This window comes from Rhipicephalus sanguineus, chromosome 7 (assembly GCF_013339695.2).
Source record: "Rhipicephalus sanguineus isolate Rsan-2018 chromosome 7, BIME_Rsan_1.4, whole genome shotgun sequence".
NCBI lineage: Eukaryota > Metazoa > Arthropoda > Arachnida > Ixodida > Ixodidae > Rhipicephalus > Rhipicephalus sanguineus.
In genome coordinates, this window is record NC_051182.1 from 165922278 (window position 1) to 165941894 (window position 19617).

The 19617-nt window shown below is 42.9% G+C and overlaps 1 protein-coding gene across 1 annotated transcript; it reads right to left on the reverse strand.

Annotated features, from left to right (window-relative positions):
• Positions 1 to 275: 275 nt before the first annotated feature.
• LOC119399238 (uncharacterized) lies at positions 276 to 19554 on the reverse strand. The gene is made up of 4 exons (XM_037666055.1): positions 19501 to 19554; positions 18310 to 18434; positions 15331 to 15517; positions 276 to 569 (listed from the first exon to the last, which is right to left on the reverse strand). Exons 1-4 carry the CDS (start codon positions 19552 to 19554, stop codon positions 534 to 536), a joined length of 402 nt encoding a protein of 133 aa, XP_037521983.1. The 3' UTR covers positions 276 to 533.
• Between the last annotated feature and the right edge of the window lie 63 nt (positions 19555 to 19617).

Here is a 19617-nt window from a genome sequence, read left to right on the forward strand (position 1 = left end):
GGCGTCACCGGCATGCCTTGCACGACTTCCAGTTCGTTCGTAACAACGTCTACGTGATACGTAGACAGTACACTCGGTTGGGTTTCGGTTTCGGTGTTGTGCTTTTTTGCTTATTTAAAATTATTCTCCAATTTGCCGAGTATTTCTGCTATCGGGCCCGTAAGGAGCGTCTCAGGAACATAAAAGCACCATTACTTTGACATGGCCAAAACATCGCCGGAGTTGGCCTTTAAGAGATGCAGTTGGCCTGTTTTGGAATAAACAAAAGCAAAAACTTCCTGCATTAAAAAATTATATTTTTCTTATTTTTTAGTCAAAGTAATATGAAGTCTCAACACTTCCAAGCTTGCTCTTGTAATTGTTGGGTTCATTTATTATTTTAGTGAAGTAAACAAAGGTTAAATTGCACAATAGTTTCACATTAGTCATAATGAAGAAGCATCCAGAAATATTGCACGAAGGCAGGTGCTGTCCTCGTCGCAGTACTTGTCCACAATGAGCAGAGCATTGGCACCTGATGGTGTTCAAGCTCCTTAAGGACCCAGATTCACACTGTTTTGGTGGTCAGCCTGTAAGTGGAGGAGATACCAAAGTGTTTTTAAGTACCGGGTTCTGCGACTTGCTCTCTAGTGACTTTTTATTTAGCTTTGCGAAGGAAAGTGAGGAAATGGAAACAGTCAGAAATCCTAGATGTATCAGCACCATAACACAAGTCAAAGAGAAGGCATAAAATTGAATACAAAGCACACAAGCAGCACACCAAAGAGAGGACCTCACAAAAATATGCACACAATGCTATGCAATGCTAATGGAATTGTGCTCTTGATGACACAAATGTCTATCACTAAGCTTATCCAGGTATACTTTCAGCAAGCAGCACATCTATAGGGCACTGCACATGGAGATACATGTCAACTATGGGCGTACACTATTAAGTTAACGTGGCTCACATTTTTCTAATGCTGCACGGGCGCATGAGGACTGCCATGTGGAGGCGCGTGGCAATGATTGAGAGTGCATGTGCATTGAAAAGCAGCAAAGGTGGCTCGATAAGCCATGAAAGCACCATTTGCAAGCAAAAAAAAGAGAGATTGATTAATTTGCATTATTAGTGTGTTGTTACTGCCATGTATGTGATTATTGTACCACAGTCATTAATATCAACTTTGGTGATTTTATTATTTATAAATAAGTGAATAAATATACAAATGAAGTAAAACTGTGTTTTGTTTGCATTACTTCGTTTCTTCCACACCCCATGGGCATTGGCGAAGCTTGACGAGACCATCAGAAGATTCTGGTGGATGAGGTATATTGAAGATATCTCAGTTCTAGCTTAACTAGTGCTTATGAGTAATTCAGTTTTTCAAAGCTTATGCAAGTTTTGAAGGCCAAAATGCAAGCACTTTCAAGACCCTGTCACAAAGTTATTCAAGGATGTGAGGCAGCACCCCAAGTAAAAGTCTTTCGCTTTAACAATTTTACCAGAACATTACAGATAGCTTCATTGCATTAAAAATACAGGAAATCGATTAGAAATGTCCAGTCCTGCTCACAGTGAATTCCCAATATGCACGAAACTTGACAACTTGTATGCTGGGTAACCTTCAGTTCTCCAATTCAACATTTAAGTGTAACATGGGCCTGCAGCAGTCTGCTCTGTCAGAAAACATGCATGGGATTTTCGGCCACTTCTTCACACACTCGTCCAGCCCAGCCAGAAGAAGCAAGAACTCCCAAGTCTAGTGATTGGCAAACTGTAAATGTGAGGTTTTAAGGAAAGTAATTTGGTTGAATAATTTGAAATAAAGTAGTTAGAATTGAATATATAACATATTACACAGAAAAACGAGCAGTTTTATTATGATCCAACGACCTTGCACAACAGTTTTACAAACGAGAACTAGGCATGTGCAAATATCACTTGCGCTAGTGTTGTCTGGTCTACTTTTGACAGTGTCCCTTTGTGCTGCTATACCTGCAATGTCCCTTTCTTGGTGTGAAGCGAAGTTGAAGCAAACTTATATTGAATTTAGGATTTGAATATGAGTAAGTTGCAAGTTATACCATATAGTAAAATATTTCTGTTTGAAATTTTCCTCCTTGGCCCATATAACAAGCTCTTAAACTTAAAGGCACAGGCTAGGCCCTATACCTCCCATGTATTTTAAGGTGCATTTAAGACCAATTTCCTTGGAAACTACTACCGTAAAATACCAAGCAAGCACCCCTACCTGAGCAAGCGCACCCTTCTCCTTTTCGGGAGACTTGAAATATGCGCCAATGAATGAGCAATGATCAATCAAAGCACAGCCATTGTCACTACAGGTAACATTTTGTCCTTGTGGCGACACGGTCTTCAGCTTGCTTGCACGAATGCTCCCGGTCTCGTTCTGTTAGTAGCTGAACCGTGTAGATCTCCAATTATACTAAGCTCTCCAAACGGTGACTTTGTCAACACGAGCATATCTTTTGCCGTTGCAACAAAATCAACAAAGGTGCAAATAAACTCAAGATAAGTGCACAGAACCATGTCTCACACTCAAGGCAAGTGGACTTGGTAAATGCCGCGAGTATTAAAAAATCTGTACCATGTGCCTTTAGGTAGCCAGACTGACTTTAAAAACCTGCTAAGCTCAGAGAAACCACCAGTATTGTTTTTTAAAAAATTCGATTGAGGCAGAAAGCTCAGCTTCTACACGACCTAAGGGGGTGCGGCTGCTCGCCAGCTGGCCTCGGATACCTTGTGATTTTGGCTCAATCAAGATGCGGTAAAATGTGTGGGGCACTGGACATTGTTAAGGAAGGCCTTATTTCACAGAAGCAAAAAAAAAGAGAGAAAAACCAAATTTCAATAATAAAAGAAATTTACCTCACCCTGTGTCTTAAAAAAAAAAAAAATTGGGGCAGCTACGCACCAGTGTTGTGATGAGTTGGGAAACAGTGTAGCTGGTGGCCTTCCCTAGCATGTCTGCAACCTCCAACTCATCTCCCTCCTCCACTTGCCTTCGATAAACTATGCTAAACTCTCTTTCTTTTATTATTTACCTTATTATTTTCCCCACTGGCACTTCGTTAAGTGCATCACGCTATTATGTACCTCTATCCATATACATGCTTTATTTTCTTGCAAATATGTCTTATTGGTATCACTTTCTAATACAAAAAAAGTGTAATGTGCAACATAGTATGTATTTCTGGCACAACATCTGGTGAAAGGGCATAAAAGATTCAGGGTCTGAGAGAGGCAATCTCACTGACTGTGTTGGTAAACTTGGGATTAATTGTGCAGCCGTCTTTTTCTGCACAGCCGATGTATTGATCCTTGCCCCCACCACCTGAAAGCTTTCTGCACCTAATGTATTTTTGCACTGCTTGCAGGATTAGCACACTTTTGACCATGTGATAATTTCATGTTATGTCGTCATGTAATGTCATCTTATATGACGTCGCAAATACTGCTAATCTACAACATTATGACAATGTCATAAAGCCTTAATTTATGATCACGTGGCTATTCGCATTGTTCTTGTTGCTGCCACTGCAGACAGTCACTTTTCCTATTGGATGAGGCATTTAACACTTTCACCTTGAAATACAACCGTCCACTTGACCCCCCACCATAGGTTGGCAAAGTCACTCATGAATCGACTCACTCAGACTCAAATCGGGCCACAAGTATGAGCCTGAATGAATCCGGGTGAGTAATATTTTGGTGAGTTTGAGTCCAAGTGAGTCCGGTTGAGGAAAATATTGGTGAGCCTGAGTCCGAGTGAGCCCTAAGCGCAAAATATATTTATTGAGTGAGTCCGAGTGAGCTCCACGTTTTGTTGCCAATTTATGGTCCTATCTACTCATCTTCATCATTACTATCAACCTGATGTCGGCTTACATTTATACTCAAGTCTATTCACACTAGTATTCATGGGCCATCTCAATATTTATTGATCCGAGGCGTGAGTTAGGGGAAGGGGTGCCATGACCTCCCCCCGAAAACTCTTTCATAGGAAGTTCTTGATAAAAATATCTCGTGTGAGTCGCGTATTTCATAAAGATGTCTTTACTGGATTGATATATGATAATGATGATATATGATATATAATGATAGCTCGTAATTGAAGGTACAAGATCAAAAGGTGTGTCGTAGAGCACTGATTATGTGAGATATTGGCATTAAAGAGGATTGACACCATGATCGAAAAAGCCAATTTTACGACAACGGGCTCATGAGTCGACTCACTTGGGCTCACTCAGACTCAGGTGAAGCCATGAGTCTGAGTGAGTTGGGCTGAGTAATATGTTGGTGAGTTTGAGTCTGAATGAGTCCGGTTGAGAAAAGGTTTAGTGAGTCCGAGTCCGAGTGAGTCCGGTTGAGGAAAGCTTTGGCGAGTCTGAGTCCGAGTGAGCTCCAATTTTTTTGCCGACCTATGCCCCCCACCATCAATTTCGTATCATTTTACCAAAGCACTTATGCTTATTGCTCTTTGATACTAATTTTACTGATTATATGACTCCAGTTTTAATCTATGACGCGCCTCAGTGTCTACTCTATCATATGCAACCTTTACCTCAAGCCGTTCTAGCCCTTTTAGATAAGCTTATTATTACAGCGAAAGCTGTTACGAGATCACAACAAGGGCTGATTCTGGTGCCGTAGTTGTCCACTGCCACCGTTGTCCATAACCACTATTGCACGAAATAAGAAAAAAGCTAAATAAATAAAAAATGCCGAAGACACAATGGGCATCGAACCCAGACCCTCTGCGTGGCAGCCCAGCATTCTACTACTGAGCTATGCCGGTGCTTGAAACTCCGTTGCAAACTGACCATATCCAGGCTTCATGTCGGGTAAGGAATCATGTTAACATGCGTAATAAAGCGTTTCAGAACAACACACAATGCGAATTGCGTAACGAGTGGGTCGTTTAATGCTCCAACCCATTACAAAAGCCTCAGGCATATTTCTTCATCGTCGTCAGCCACAGCATCAACAAAGTGCACATAATGCCTTACAAGTGTGTAACGGGTACCATGCTTTTCTGAAGAACGACGAATAATGGCATAGTGGACGCTTCCCCACTACACAAAAATTATGATGATTTATGGTGTAGTGGGTACCATGCAAGTGTGCTTGTAGTAGTTGGCCCAAGAGTGTTTAAACAAATGCTCTAGAAACGCCGCTCTTCCAGCTTTCGCTGTTACTGTACTGTACGTTCCGCGCAGGCCTGGCAGTTTTTTTTTATCATGGTTTTCAAACTCACACTGGTGCTTGGCAGGGTGATCTGGAAGATGGCAGACCGCGCCCATGACCTCCCCCCGCCCGAAATTTTTTAACAGCCAAGCTGTTTAGCAAATCCTTCCTTGTCCGGCGAACAAAACAACTATCATCATAAACTGGTATGTACCACAGATATTTGGTAAATCTGGTCCACTAAAAATGAAGAAGGCAACAGTTAGCCCAAGAAATGGCTGCGAAGCGATGGCGGCGAGCCGAAGACCCCGAGTATGTACAACGAGCTTCTAGGTTGTTTTCTAGGTTGTTTGTAGGCCTTAGCTAGGTGACACCGATGTCCAAACTCGAGAGACAGAACCTCGTGCTGAAACCAAGCGTTTGCACCTCTCATAGATCTACAGGCACGTCATCATTGGCGTAGGCCTTCCATTGCTTCGGCGTCTTCTTGCAGCAGTCATTGCCTTTCCCGTTCCCTAGTATCCCGAAGAATCGCGTCTTTTCCCACACTATGAGAGGGAACGGGAAAGGCAACGGTGGCAGCAAGAAGACCCCGAAGTGATAGAAGGCCTACGCCAATGATGACGTGCCTGTAGATCTATGAGAGGTGCGAACGCTTGGTTTCAGCACAAGGTTCTGTCTCTGGAGTTTGGACATTGGTGTCATCGGTGGAGTTCGGACATCGGTGTCACCAAGCTAAGGCCTAGAAACAACCTAGAAGCAACCAGATTAGTCTTCAGAATCGCCCAGCTATGCTGTTTGAAGCCTTGCGCGGCCTAGTGCAAGCTTCCCCAATTTTTTTTTCTTGCCACGGCATACAGAGTATAAAATGACACTTGAGCACATCTACCTGCCCGGTCTCCACTTGAGATCTGTGAGCTTGGCTCACACATGCGCTACCACTATTTCTGATATGCCACGCCTCAATTATCAGACGTGATTCTTCATTCCTGTGCCCGCACAAAACTGTGCATTCATCGAATTTTGGCATGCACTTACACTCTCGACAATGTAAAAACAGGATAGACGTTGAGCCTTCGGTTAGCGATATTTTATGTTTCAATAATCTCTCGTTAACACAGTGGCCCCCATGTCCTACATAGAAGCGGCCACAGCTAGAAGGAACCTAAATTTGTTGGTGTGTTTTACGAAACATTTGTTAGTCCACTTGTTGTCACCTCGCTGTCAACTTGCCCATTCTTTCTGTGCACAGCAGTACAAAACTTGCCTAGCTTATTGGAAGCTGTAAACACAACATTAATGCCGTACTAACTTCCCACTTTCTTTAGCCTGTGAGATATGCAGGAATGTAAAGAATACCTATGACACATTTCTTCCTATTGCTTTCTACAATCATGCTCGCTCCTAACAAAATGGACTTCTTTAAGCGTTCAGCGACAGTGGCCACTGCAATGCAAGGATAACCCACATATAAAAGACGCGCAAGCTGTGCTTTCAAGCTAGAACTCGCTTTGTGCTCACATGAATTGTTGAGGGAAAATTTAGGGCACGACATGGCTATACCATTTTTTACAACCTTAAAATGCTTTGACGAGAAGTGGCCTTGACTATCGAGGAGAATACTGCCAGCATGTGCGGTTCTTCTGAAATGTTACAGAAATGTATAAAAATTGCATTCCATTATTCCAAGGGCATTCTTTAGTTCAGCCCTCCTCCATTTATTTGAAATTTCTTGCTCACTGAGGTAACCACAGAGTCAATGTCCTCACCGCTACAAAAAATCAAGTAATCGTGCACATAAAAAAAACCTTTACAGAATTATCTAAGGCACCTTCTAACCGCTTCTCAATCTTGCTAAGGTATAAATCACTAAGTATCAGAGCAACCTTAGAACCAATACATATCCCCGATTTCTGCATATAAATGCCTTCCTTCCAACCTACCAGCGTCGACTTTAAATACATGGAAAGAATTTCTAGAAGAGACACCATTGAACCACCACATTTCAGTAAAAACAGTTTCCTGCACTTGTTTGTTAATACAGCCATTAACACATTTTAACAATTCTGGCAAGGAGTAATAAAGGTTTAGCAGAGTGACAAATTGGGCTAGTTGGTGGTCTTTCACGATTTCTTTCGTGAGGGATTACAGGACAGTTGGTGTGCAAACTTACAACTGATTTATTCACATCTTGTGAAGTGCAATCAGGTTCAAGGGTTAAGGTAAAGGGCAGAAAAAAGCAAAAAGGCAAAAAAGAAAACAAATATGATGCCAGAACATAGCATATGCCTTATTAAGCACAGACAAATTTTCGGCGGATCAGTGTATATCACTTTCTAGAAATTTTATTTCTGCTTGTGTTAAATGCAACAGCAAGGGTGTGCTGATGCATTGCTCTTTTGCCCCTATAATGAAAAGGGTTTCTTTTACCTCCCTGGTATCTTTATCACTGCAATGTGCAAGCAACACGTGTCACGGAACTTTGGTGTACAGCATCGTTTTCAGTGTGCAACGAGGTGACCTGCTGCTTGCAATTGTTGGCAGGGGTATCTGTGTTCCAGGAGACGTTTATTAATACAGCGTCCTGTATGCCCTATTTATTTATTTATTTATTTATTTATTTATTTATTTATTTATTTATTTATTTATTTATTTGTTTATTCATACAGTACTGCTAGCCTCTAGAGGAGGCTGTAAGCAGGAGTGGGAGTTACAAGTACAAAACGAAGTGAACAAATCAAGATACAACAATTGTGTCACATGAATCGAAAAGAACAAGAAAAAAAAATGTTCCTGAAGAGTGAGATACAAAGCATATATGCAATTTTTAGAGCATGGTATGCGCAAACCGACTGGAGAAAGATGACAGAACTTCTTCTCATGTAAAAGAAAAAAAAAAGAATGTGAAGATGCGATAGACATGTCATGTCAACTAAAAGGGGTTAAAGAAAAGTTATAATGTGCTCACAAAAAAAAAAAACAAATAAGTGTAAGGCATATGGACAACATTTGAAACTATAACGGTTGTAAATTATTGTCAAAGCGATTACAAATGAAGAATTTGTACAAAAGAATCAGTAGTTAGACATTCCACAATGCCGGCTGGCAGGCGGTTCCATTCACAAATTGTCTTTGGAAAAAACAACTTTGCAAGTTTTAGTGTGGCAGGGATATTCTTTTATTTTTTTACTGTGGTGTGAATGGGTGGCTCACCTGGACACTGGCTATATGTAAGTGTGTTTATGAATACCAAGTTTATCATGGAATAACAGGTGCATGAATTTTTTAACCGGTCGTGTTGGCGCCACTTTTGTAGGAATTCTAGACCTGCTTTTTTTACCAAAGCACTAGCAGAAGTGCGCCAGCTATAAGAACGATATACAAACCTAACCACTTTCTTTTGGACAGTTTCTAGTTTGTTTGTGTTTCCTTGACTGTATGGGCCCCAACCTATCGATGCATATTCTATTACAGGATGGACTACAGTTTTATACGCTATTAATCTAACCTCGTGTGCATAGAGTTTCCTAAAATGACCTAGAGGGAACTCTGGCGCTGCGATCGTTCAGCCACCATGGGAATGATGGGTAGTACACGGATTTGCCTAGTCTTCGTGCTTGTGGGCTTCGAACGCACTTGTGGCTTTGTTTATTGCTATGTTTTCGTTTTCTTTCGGATAAAAGAATGGATCGTTGTGAACTTCATGACCAGATTTGAATCGGTGAGCCTAAAGAAGTTAAAGTGGTGAAGTGGAACTGCTGACTTTTGATGAACTTCGTTTTGTGACAAAGCGGATGCAGGCGACGCGGAGCCAAACGGAGCCGAAAGAACGAAGTTTAGACAAATCCGTGTACTACCCATGATTCCCATGCTGGCTGAAGCGCGATGCATTGCAGCTCCCATAGACACTAGCGCCAGAGTTCCCTCTAGTAAGTATTGTAGGAAACTCTATGCTCGTGTGTACATTGCCGCATATTTCTTTTTAAGTAACCAAGTTTCCACATAGCCCTCCGCACACCTTTCAATATATGTGTTCATTCCACCTCATATCCGACGTTACTGTCACCCTGAGGTATTTATATCTGTTTAAAACAGCAAGAGACCTGCCGCCTATGCAGTGATAACTTAATGGCTGTCGTTTTGTGTCACAGTCATCGCAACAGATTTTTTAATGTTTATTTTCATTTGCCAATCTGTGCACCACACTGCAATTTGTGCTAAAGCATTGTTAAGTAGAGCCTGATCATTAGGGTTCTGAATGTTGTGATAGACTGTGCAGTCATCAACATAGAGCATAGAGCTAGACTTAACAGGTACAGGATCTGAGCACACGTCGTCAATTCTGACACACTGGGCTCCATCATACAGATAAGCTTCGGCCATGCAAGGAGCAAATCATATATATTCTTTACCGCAGGTTAGGGGAATACTGCACACAACCTTCTTAGCACATAGTACAAGGGGGTCTTGGTGGTTTGTTGTGTACTTTTTCTTCAGTTATTGTTCACCGCTTTGCAGAATCCCTTAAAGCTTATGAAGCGCTGAAGACAAAAAAACACTGACACTGCATGTTCGCCCTGCTTGTTTCATATAGTGCAAAATGCTGTACAAAAACAGAACAACTGCTGCTTTCCTGAGGTCAGTGTGTCCTTATTTCTTCGGTGGTGCATGGGTTTTTGGTTTCTTTTTTTTTAATTTTCACTGATTCCTACGAGCATGCTTTGGGAATAGCCACTGTTTTTTAATCTTTTAAACTGATGGTTTAAGGCTATGCTCTAAAACAGGGGTCTCAAACTCACATCAGCTATCGGACTGCAGTTATGAAATTTAATCTTACAAAGGGCAGTGACAGTGAAAATGTCAGAACTGCGTGGGGAGGGAGTGGGGGAGTGTAAGTAAAATGTCAGCTAACATTGCCATTTGAAGGGAAGCCTTTCCCATATCTCTTATATTGGTCATTTCTTAAGGGTATTTGGCATCAGAAATAGAGAAACATATCTATGCCGATCTCCACAATGACTAATATCTGGACGCCGATCCTTAAGTTTAGTTTTTGTTCTGCAGTGATGTTTCAACACAAGGTGACCGCATGAGGTGTCTGATGAAAAAAAGATGCTTATGACCATTCACATTTGTGTGGCTTACCCGAACAAAGTGTTATTAATCACGACAGGCAAGAAAATAATGCCAGCACCATTTAGCAAAGTCACAAAAGTCATCAAAAAATATGGGAAAACTGTCATGCGTGGGCTACGGGCTGCTAGCGAAATGTTGGCGGGCTGCATGCGGCTGAGACCCATGCTCTAGAAGATGATGGCAGGATTTTTTCACTGCTCACCAGATGCATAAATAACGCCAGGCCTGTGCAGAAAGCACAGCACAGTCACAGCAAAAGTTGGAAGAGCAGCACTTCTACAGTCCGTTGTAAACTCTCTTGGGGCTACTAATACAAGTACACTTGCCACTACGTCAAGTTGGGATGCACCGACTGCGCCATTATTTATCATTCTGCGGAGAAGCAAGGTACCCGTTACACATCTGCAAGGCATTATGTGCACTCTGTTGATGCTGTGGCTGATGTTGATGAAGAATTATGCCAGAGCCTTTTGCAATGAGTTGGAAGCATTCAATGACCCACTAGTTACGCAATTCACATTCTGCAACACCTGTCTACACAATTTGCATTGGGTGACGCCTGCTTCTTGTTTTACTCTTCTACCACACTATATTACACATGTTAATGTCGTTTCTTCCCGGCATGAAGCCTGTGTAGGGTCTTTATGCAAAGAAGTTTGAAGCAGTGGCATGGCTCTGTGGTAGAACACTGGGCTGCCACGGAGAGGGTCCAGGTTCGAGCCCCGTTCCATACTAGATATTTTTTCAAATTTCATTTTTTTATCTTATTTTGCATGATAGTGGTTACGGACATCGCTGGCAGCAGACAACTATGGCGCCAAAAACGGCCATTGTTGTGATCTCATAACAGATTTTGCTGTAGAAAGCTATGCCTCATTTGATGAGTTTCGAGTGGTTTCACTAGAAGCTTGGGATTTCTTTCTTTCCTATAGTGTTATAATGCCAGCGCATGTGGTGCATTTCAAACCTGATTTGTATATCGAGGAACCATCTACGCATCTAAAACAAGCTAATATGTCAAAGCCCTTCATTTGCTGGGCTAATTTACAATCGCCTACTGCCAGGAACAGGTCAGAGCATACTGGAGTGATACAAGAACTGCTACAAGAATGTATATGTTGACATCGAGCACCCACCCTACACACACAGACACAAACACACAAACAAAAAAGATCCTGGCATAATGTGCATATGATCTAACATCTTTCTTGTTAATCTCAACTGCTGACAAGTTAGGGTTGCCCTCTCCTTTGAAACCGAAAAGGTCCGACTGGGTTGATATTAAGGCATTTTATTACCTCACATGAACTTGTGTCACTGGCCCTAGCACCTGCAGAAAGTAATGCTGCTCAGGAATCCAGGGTTTTGATTTTGTACTTTTCAGGGTGTAATATCTTTTTCTCCATGTTTTATAATTTTTTTCCTAAAGCTTATTTTTATTTTTGGCCTGATCCAGCTCTGGCTGTTGACCTGCAACATCAAGGGGATGTGGCCACAGGCATTATGATCATCATCATGTGCTGATCGTGAAATCGTGAAAAGAGACAAAGTAGGATATTAATAGTGTCAAGCACGGAACACTACAGAGATGAAACATGGAGTAACACAAACACTCTCTGTCTTGTCTCAGTCTTAATAGTTCCACGCTTAACACTATGGATACGTTGCACCAACAAGACCAAAAATCTACCCTTGCTAAGTGTAGGTTATTTCGTGTTTTTCCCTTCTTGTTTGCAACAAAACAGGTAGAATCCCATTGGTTTATTGAGAAAACTTTTATTGGCAGAAGAAAAAAGAGAGAGAATGCAAGCTATCATGGTATAGACCCTTATTCCAAGGTCAGCCCAGTGGACTTTTTGCCCGAGAGAGCCAGGTAGCTATCTCATCTCCTCTTTGGAAGCCATGCTTCATGCAGCTTCCTTTTCTGTTGTATGCGGCATGCTGCGGAAGAGGCATATCCAGAGGCCTTTTGAAGCACTTCAATGTGGTATGTTTAACTGCAGGTGCGTCTGCACACCGTGGACATACTTATGCAAATCGTGCAGGATAGATTCCATTTAAATAATGAATTAGGACAGGTACGTCCCTGAATTCAGCATCCGACTAATGAAGGGTTAACTCTTTGTTAGGGTTTAACTCTTTGGCTGCAGTTGTGACTCCAGAGCACCAAGTTTCGACTGACTGATCATTTGGACATACATACCCCAACTGCAACCACAAGCAAGAACTGCCATTAGTGCCGACAGAGACATAGGTAGGTCCACAGAAACAATTAGTGTCATTACTGATGTGTATTAGAGTCATAACTTGTTAAATCATTGCAGCTTGGCTAAAGCGAATTCATTATTGCAATATGTTCAAACCCTTCAAAAGTAATCTAAACTAAAAATTTTCCCATGTTTCTGCATAGCACAACACTATATGAAGACAAAGCATACTGAAAAACACAGCTGTATACTATGTAAATGTAAAGAAATGTCAAGCATTTCTTTACCTGAGTCAGTAAAACTATACTTTTTAGATTGGCAGCACTACCAGTGGCAGGACAGTCAAAACAGGAGACAGGGAAAGCTTCAGTTAAAACTGACTCCTCAGTTTAACCTTTATTACTGAGCCCTTGGCTGCAGTTAGAGAACAGCAAAATAAATGTGCAGTTCTTGTTGGTGTGGTGTATCATGTGAACAATATTTCCTCCACCACTTTCTGTGCAGGCCCAAGAACCTGCATACCAATAGACCTTTTTCAAGCACACGAGCGCCACCAATGGGCGCGCAAGCGCTCATGGGATGTGTACGCCGCAGCAGCCGCCGCGACGAGCGCGCGTGTCTCGCGCTGTAGCTTTCCGCTTGCGCCATGCCAGGACTTCTTAGACACAGTGAATTTGGCAAGGTGCAACATGTTACTGCGCAATTCAATCCCGAACTTAAGTGCTTAGCTGCGACGGCCTCTCGACGATTTGCATCTCTCCCACTGTTGGACCAGTTGAGCTAGAGTTACTGTATATGCTACCTTTAAGCATATACAGTAACTCGAAGTTGAGCGGCTCAGAAGCGTCACCTTTTATTTATTTTTTTAGCCCCGCTGCGCCTTACGGCATAAATAAAAAATATAGCTCGGTTGCCAACGAAATGCAGGAGCGGTCTATGATTCTCGGATGCATTTGGAATCAACGTCCATTGACACTGTCGACGACTACAGTGTGAGGTTCTGATATCTGAAGAGTACACTAGAAAGTGTAGTCGGCATTTGGGGAAATGGGATACATCCATTGCGTCGCTCGCACCATATATGTAACGAACTATAAGTGCCTACTAACCTTCGTTGGTGCTATAGCTACAGGTTGGAATAATACTTAGAGCGAAAAAAGAATGGAGCAGTACAAGGAAGGAAATGCACAAACCAGCGCTCACACACAACTGAAAGATTATTGCACGCGTGAAAAAAAGCATTAAAAAATGCGAGTGCGTCGCGCGTGTCACAAAGAGGTACGAAAAGTCAAACAACCAAGGCGTGTGCTTACAGTCGATTAATAAAGTAGAATTCCTTGTCTTGTAACGACTGAGAAGGTTGATTGACACAAAGTGTGGCATTATTTGTGACATGATATACCACCGAAATTTCTCACGTTGTCTGATTAGGTTGATGGTACAAAATTACTGTGCTTTCGAAGATGGGATTACATTTTCATGACTGATATAGAAAGGCGAGATGAGACAGCTCCATTCAATGAGTTTCGATGTACGCTGAGGCGCGTATACGTATTCATACATCGACCAGTCTGGCCGATGTACATGTGGACGCAAGAAAGAGAAATTTATGGTAAACTCCTACACAATTTACAAAACAATTGGCATGCCTCTGACCGCATTTTTCTTTGCCAACCGCAGACCCCTGCGACCTTAATGCGACTGAGCTTATTTGGGGAGGTAAACACAACCTTCACCCCCACATCCCTTCCCTACGTTCTTCAGGCCATGCGACTGAAGAACTTCTTATACATACGTGGAATAACTGCAGTATTTCTAGTTTCTTTATTATTTATGGATGGAGAACGTCCGTGTTAATCTTTCTTTGCCATGCGAATAAATTTTCGCGAACTGATACAACGATACGCAGGATATCCCGCCTCTTTGATCACTTTGCAACTGGAAACTACTGCTCATCTTATGTGCGCAAGTTTTTTTTCCAATGCCTTGCATAATCATGACATCACAATTCCTCGTTTAACAACATTCGAATGCGCCGACGCGAAATTGAACACCGATTTCATTGAACGCGGGCTATAGTGCCCGCGAACATGCTCCGCAGTTAAACTTATAAGCATGTATCAAGAAACTGCAAATTATCAGAGCAAGGCATCTCACAAGTCAATTCTAGTCCAATCCCTTTTTCTTTAAACACGTTTAGGATGTGCTCACTTCTTTGTACAGCGCATGACTTGTCAATTAAAATAATATAATAATCTGTATACCTGAACATTGTAACACCTCTCTACAGTTTGGTTAAACCCTATCACGAGCCACTACGGCATTAAATGCCGTAGTGGCTCGTGAACAAGTAATCATTTAATAAATACGAATTCGGTGTTCCAGCTCACATTGCTCACGATAGCACGTTTTTACTGCATGTATACCGGCACGTGATAACTCGCATGCCGCTTAACTGCTAGATCCAGTATACATCCACTCGGTAATATACCTACACTGACTGCATCATTTCTTTCGCATTTCATGCGTAGAGATACATGCAGGTGCGTTCAGACGGGTAGCATTTAGTATTTAATAATAGTCAACCAGCGGTGACGTGTTTTTTTTTTGTTTGTTTGGTGCTCCCACGGCGCCAACGAGCAGCGAGCGACGGAACAGCGGGCGGGCTCGCCGTACACACTTTTCCCACAGTGCTTCGCGCGCCCTCGGGGGGTTCTGGGATTGCTTGAAAAAGGTCTATTCCTGGAGGCCCAGGTACGGCGTGTGCCTGCCATAAATGCACACAATCCGGCTTACCTCGAGATCCTGAAGGGCCTTGGAGAGGAGCTGGCTCGTGTGCAAAACAGCACGGATGGAACTGCGCTGATGCTGGCACTCAAGGCTACCGCTGCAGCAAAACGTCGCCGGGCTCATCAGATACGAGTGCAGCCAACCAGCATTGCCAGGCGTCGGCCAAGGCTCACGAGGGGGTCTAAGAGGATGCCTGCAAGGCGCCCAGTAGTTGAGCCAGCTGCCAACAGGCCAAAGAAGAGGCCCCATTCTCTCAAGCTAAATGTCGAGCAGAATGTGCCCAGTGCAAGGCTGCATTGAATGGTCGCTGCCTCCCGCCTAATGGGTTTTATGGCAGCCCTAGGCACAGTGCCAGCCTGGTTTCAATAACAACCTTTCTAGGGTTTTATGCGCCAAAACCGTGATGTGATTGTGAGGCACACCGTAGTGGGCGACTTCGGATCAATTTAGGCCACATGGGATTCTTTAACATGCACCTAAATCTAAGCAAAGGAGCTGCTCATCATACAGGCTGCTCATCGCCGCCACTGCACTTAGGTGCTTCACCTATCCTTGAATCAAAGTGAGGACAACGACTCCTCACGTTGGCTGTTGTGACATCATACCCCTACAATTGGTGACCTTAGCCACAGGCGCAAGCATCTGGCTCTGCACTGCTACCACAGTATCATGCATACAGTCATGTTAAAGAATGGCACCTACTAACGGACAACCCTTGGCTCCTCCAGCTGTGGCCCATTCAAGTCACGCTGTCAAGTCATGTTGTCATGCAGTCACAATGAGGTATTCCATGATGATTGACTTTTGCTATGCCTTACCGTTAGGAGCTAGTGTGGTCCTCAGTGCTGTCAGCCCTCATCACTGAGGGCTGACTGAATTTTTGATCTACCACAAGAGCGCCCAGACGTAGGCGGTTAGACAGATACGTAGATAGACAAGCTCAAATAGCCTGCAGTCGGCTAAGAGATGCTTTGCATTTCAAATGGGGCAGCTAAGCAAAATGAACAAATGTAACAAAAGTAACCCACAAAAGCGAAAGAGGTCAAGGTTCAGTTACTCCAGATGTAAGCAACATAACCCTGGTTGCACAGCCTAGTTGCACGGCAGCAGTGACCACAATGCCAGTAAGACAGAAAAGGAGACCAGCGAGCAGACCTCAGAGCATGTCTTTCCTTGAACATGTCGACCCCTGTTCTAGAATATTACAGTGGTCTTGATGTTGTGAGAACAAAAGCAGAAATAGTAATCATGTCAAATAGAACACCTTTCTGCTTCCTTTGTCTTGATGGCGAGTTTCTCTGAGGTCTTTTGTTATCAGTAGGGGTGTGCAAATAGTGAATTTCATCTTGAATCGAATAGTGCCCAATAGTGGCCGAAAATGTCAAATATAGATATCGAATACAGAAAGTTTATTTGAAATTGAAAGAAAGAACAAAGAAATAAAATCTGCTCATGTCTTCGAAGACATAACGCGGTGCGTGACTACTACCGAAAGACTATGAATTGTCATGACACAAGCAGTTTCACATGACCTGGCTTCAGGCTCTCTTGCCGCGATGTTAAGGTGTTTCCTGCAGTTCACTGGGTAATCAACTAAAACTTTTCGCTGTTCACTGGGTACCTCAGTAGCAGGGGTGGGAAGGTATCACAAAGCGATTATGGCGATACCTCGATAAAGTGCAGCTCCGTGCTCTTTGCAGTATGTTAAAGGATCATCCTTTCTTGTGATTAGGGGCTCATTGAAGTATTTGTGAACCTCTTGCCTATAAGACCTGAGTTCAGTGTGCTGGTTATTTTTGGTTGCCAGCAGTTCGAGTCTCACAGAATGTTCCCTGGCCATTAGCCATGAGGAGTGGAAACAACATAATCTTTTTTAAAATGAACATGCACTCACTTTTGAACCAGCATATCGATGAAAGTTTTAACGAAAGGTGAAAATTTAATGAAGTTTAGCGACTTTAGCGTTAGTTTTTGCCATCCCACCCTAATCAAATTGCACTATTGGCCTTTGTCGCGTCTTTGATATTCGTCGTGTTGAATTATTCAAAACTTCAAATACTAGCTATTCAAAAGTCAAAATGAATTATTGTATTTGAATTCGAAACTTGAATATTTGCACATCCCTAGTTATCACTTTGCCAGAGTGCGGTTGCACATTTCCAGTTGTCTTCTGAACTTCAAAGCACTACAGAATTTTCTGTCATCTTTGCTCTGCACACATTTACAAGTTATTTACCTTGCTTCAATAAACATTAATGTCTGTGTGTGTGTGTATATATATATAAAACATGTTTATGCTTGTGATATACCAATAAACCAAAAACCTCTTTTGCTTGTTCTTACTTCATGGGACATTTTTCTTGTTAATAAATTGTTATCCCTTGTTTTGTTCTTTTTTTTCTGCATGGGTACAGTGATCACTACAGTGGCGGACGTGATTTTAGTAAGCCTCCCTCTAATATATATTTTTACTGTGATGAAGCGTTAAAGTGTAGACATCATGGAGAGTAGAGCCGTATAGAGTGCACTCGACAATTTCATGGAGTAGGGTTGCACAATACTGCCAGATCACACAATATACAGCGGGAGGAAAGAAAGCTGAAGCCACAAACGAGTGCGGATAAGTGCGAGTCTCCCTTGCCTTCACTGGAACACAGAGCCGTATTGCGGTGAAGCCATGAAAAAAAAGAAAGCATATACTCGAAGAGCTCCCTATTTCAAGTTCAATTTCCTCCTCTTAAATTTATTCCACTAAAGGCAGTGCTTTAGGGCTGCGTGCTTTTCTTTTATCTTTTAGCTTCGCAAGTTTGGAAGCGGCAGCACGATAAAGTTTGCGCGCAGGCTTTTATGGTCGCACGCTTGCATCGCCACTAGCTAGTGGAAGCTGCGCTTGCTGCCCGAGCAACGTTCGTAGCCTTAGATAGACTGACAGTATCAGAAACGCGCTTTTTAATTGATCCATGCTGAGCAGCAACAAAAACTTACCAAGTGGAGTAGAGCAATGTCCGTCGCGTTGTTCTTCGCTGCAGGCTGTGTGTGTCCGCTTCAATGCATCCTGGACGAGACGGCTTTCGGCAGCGAGAAGTGTGCGCACAGCGTCTCTCGAAGCCCTTTGTTCACGAGTATCCGATTCATTCGTAAGGCGTTGGAGAGCCAGGCACAGGCGCGGTCGCTATGTTTCCGCTGATACGAAAACACGGGGACTGGCAGCCGCCTGACACAATTTGACCGGCCAAAATGCATAGCCCCAGAGAGACGATCGTCCCAGAGAGCGCCGTGGCGCGGTGCATTGTGGGGGGGTTTATTCGCTCGCCTTTGTAATGCGCATCCCGGCGCACCCCGCAAGGATCCACCCCACTGTCAAAACGGCAGAGGGCAGCAGAGGAAAATGAAAGATAGCATATGTTTACAAGGGCGGTAATTCGGGCTGGTTGGTTTATGATCGCAAAAACAGCGCATAAACAACGGACGAGAGAGCAGAACACAGGCATGACAATAGCTGACGAAAACATAGCAAAACTTGAGATGCACTTCACAAGGGCGGTAATTCGGGCTCGTATGAGCGCCGTTTTAAACGTTAATTGAATTCAATAAATATTGGGAAGGCGAAATATGAAAGGTGGATTCCGCGTTGGCTTGTCCTAGCCATCAGAGTTCTTCAATCATACGAAGAACTCTGAAGAACTCTGCTGGCCACGACCTAATTGAACTGGTTCTGGCATTCTCGATGCTCGAAAATTTCTAATCGCGTTTTATTCGATTCACTCCATTTTTTCGAATAGTCGGCACTGATGCAATGGCCAAAAAACATTCTTCTTACATATACCGCTGAAAAAAGAAACAAACGTCATTTCAGTAGACGCCTAATTAGTTTAACTCTTCTTTATGCAAGAATGCATAGTCACTGTTTTGAAAACATCTAAGTCCACACAGCACATGTGATAACATTGACATTAGCGAGGTGCGTGCAGCCTTAGCTCTTTCGGAATTGTCGACGATCACCGGATAAAGGCGCTTTTTCTTACAACTCCAGTATTGCCGAAACGAAAGTGTAATCAATATGTTATCATCATCATGACAAGGTACCATGACCTGTTCATTTTTGTTAATGAATCCTGTGCTAGCACATCTCCCGGTTGACTTTCAGCACTGAAAAAGACACCAGAGAACACTTACGACCGCACCGTAACACTGCACCGGTTCTGTTTCAACTTTTTTATGCATAGCCATTGCGATCGCACGCCGGGTTTGAGCAAAAACGTGCCGATGTACAATCTCGGAGGCTACGTTTTA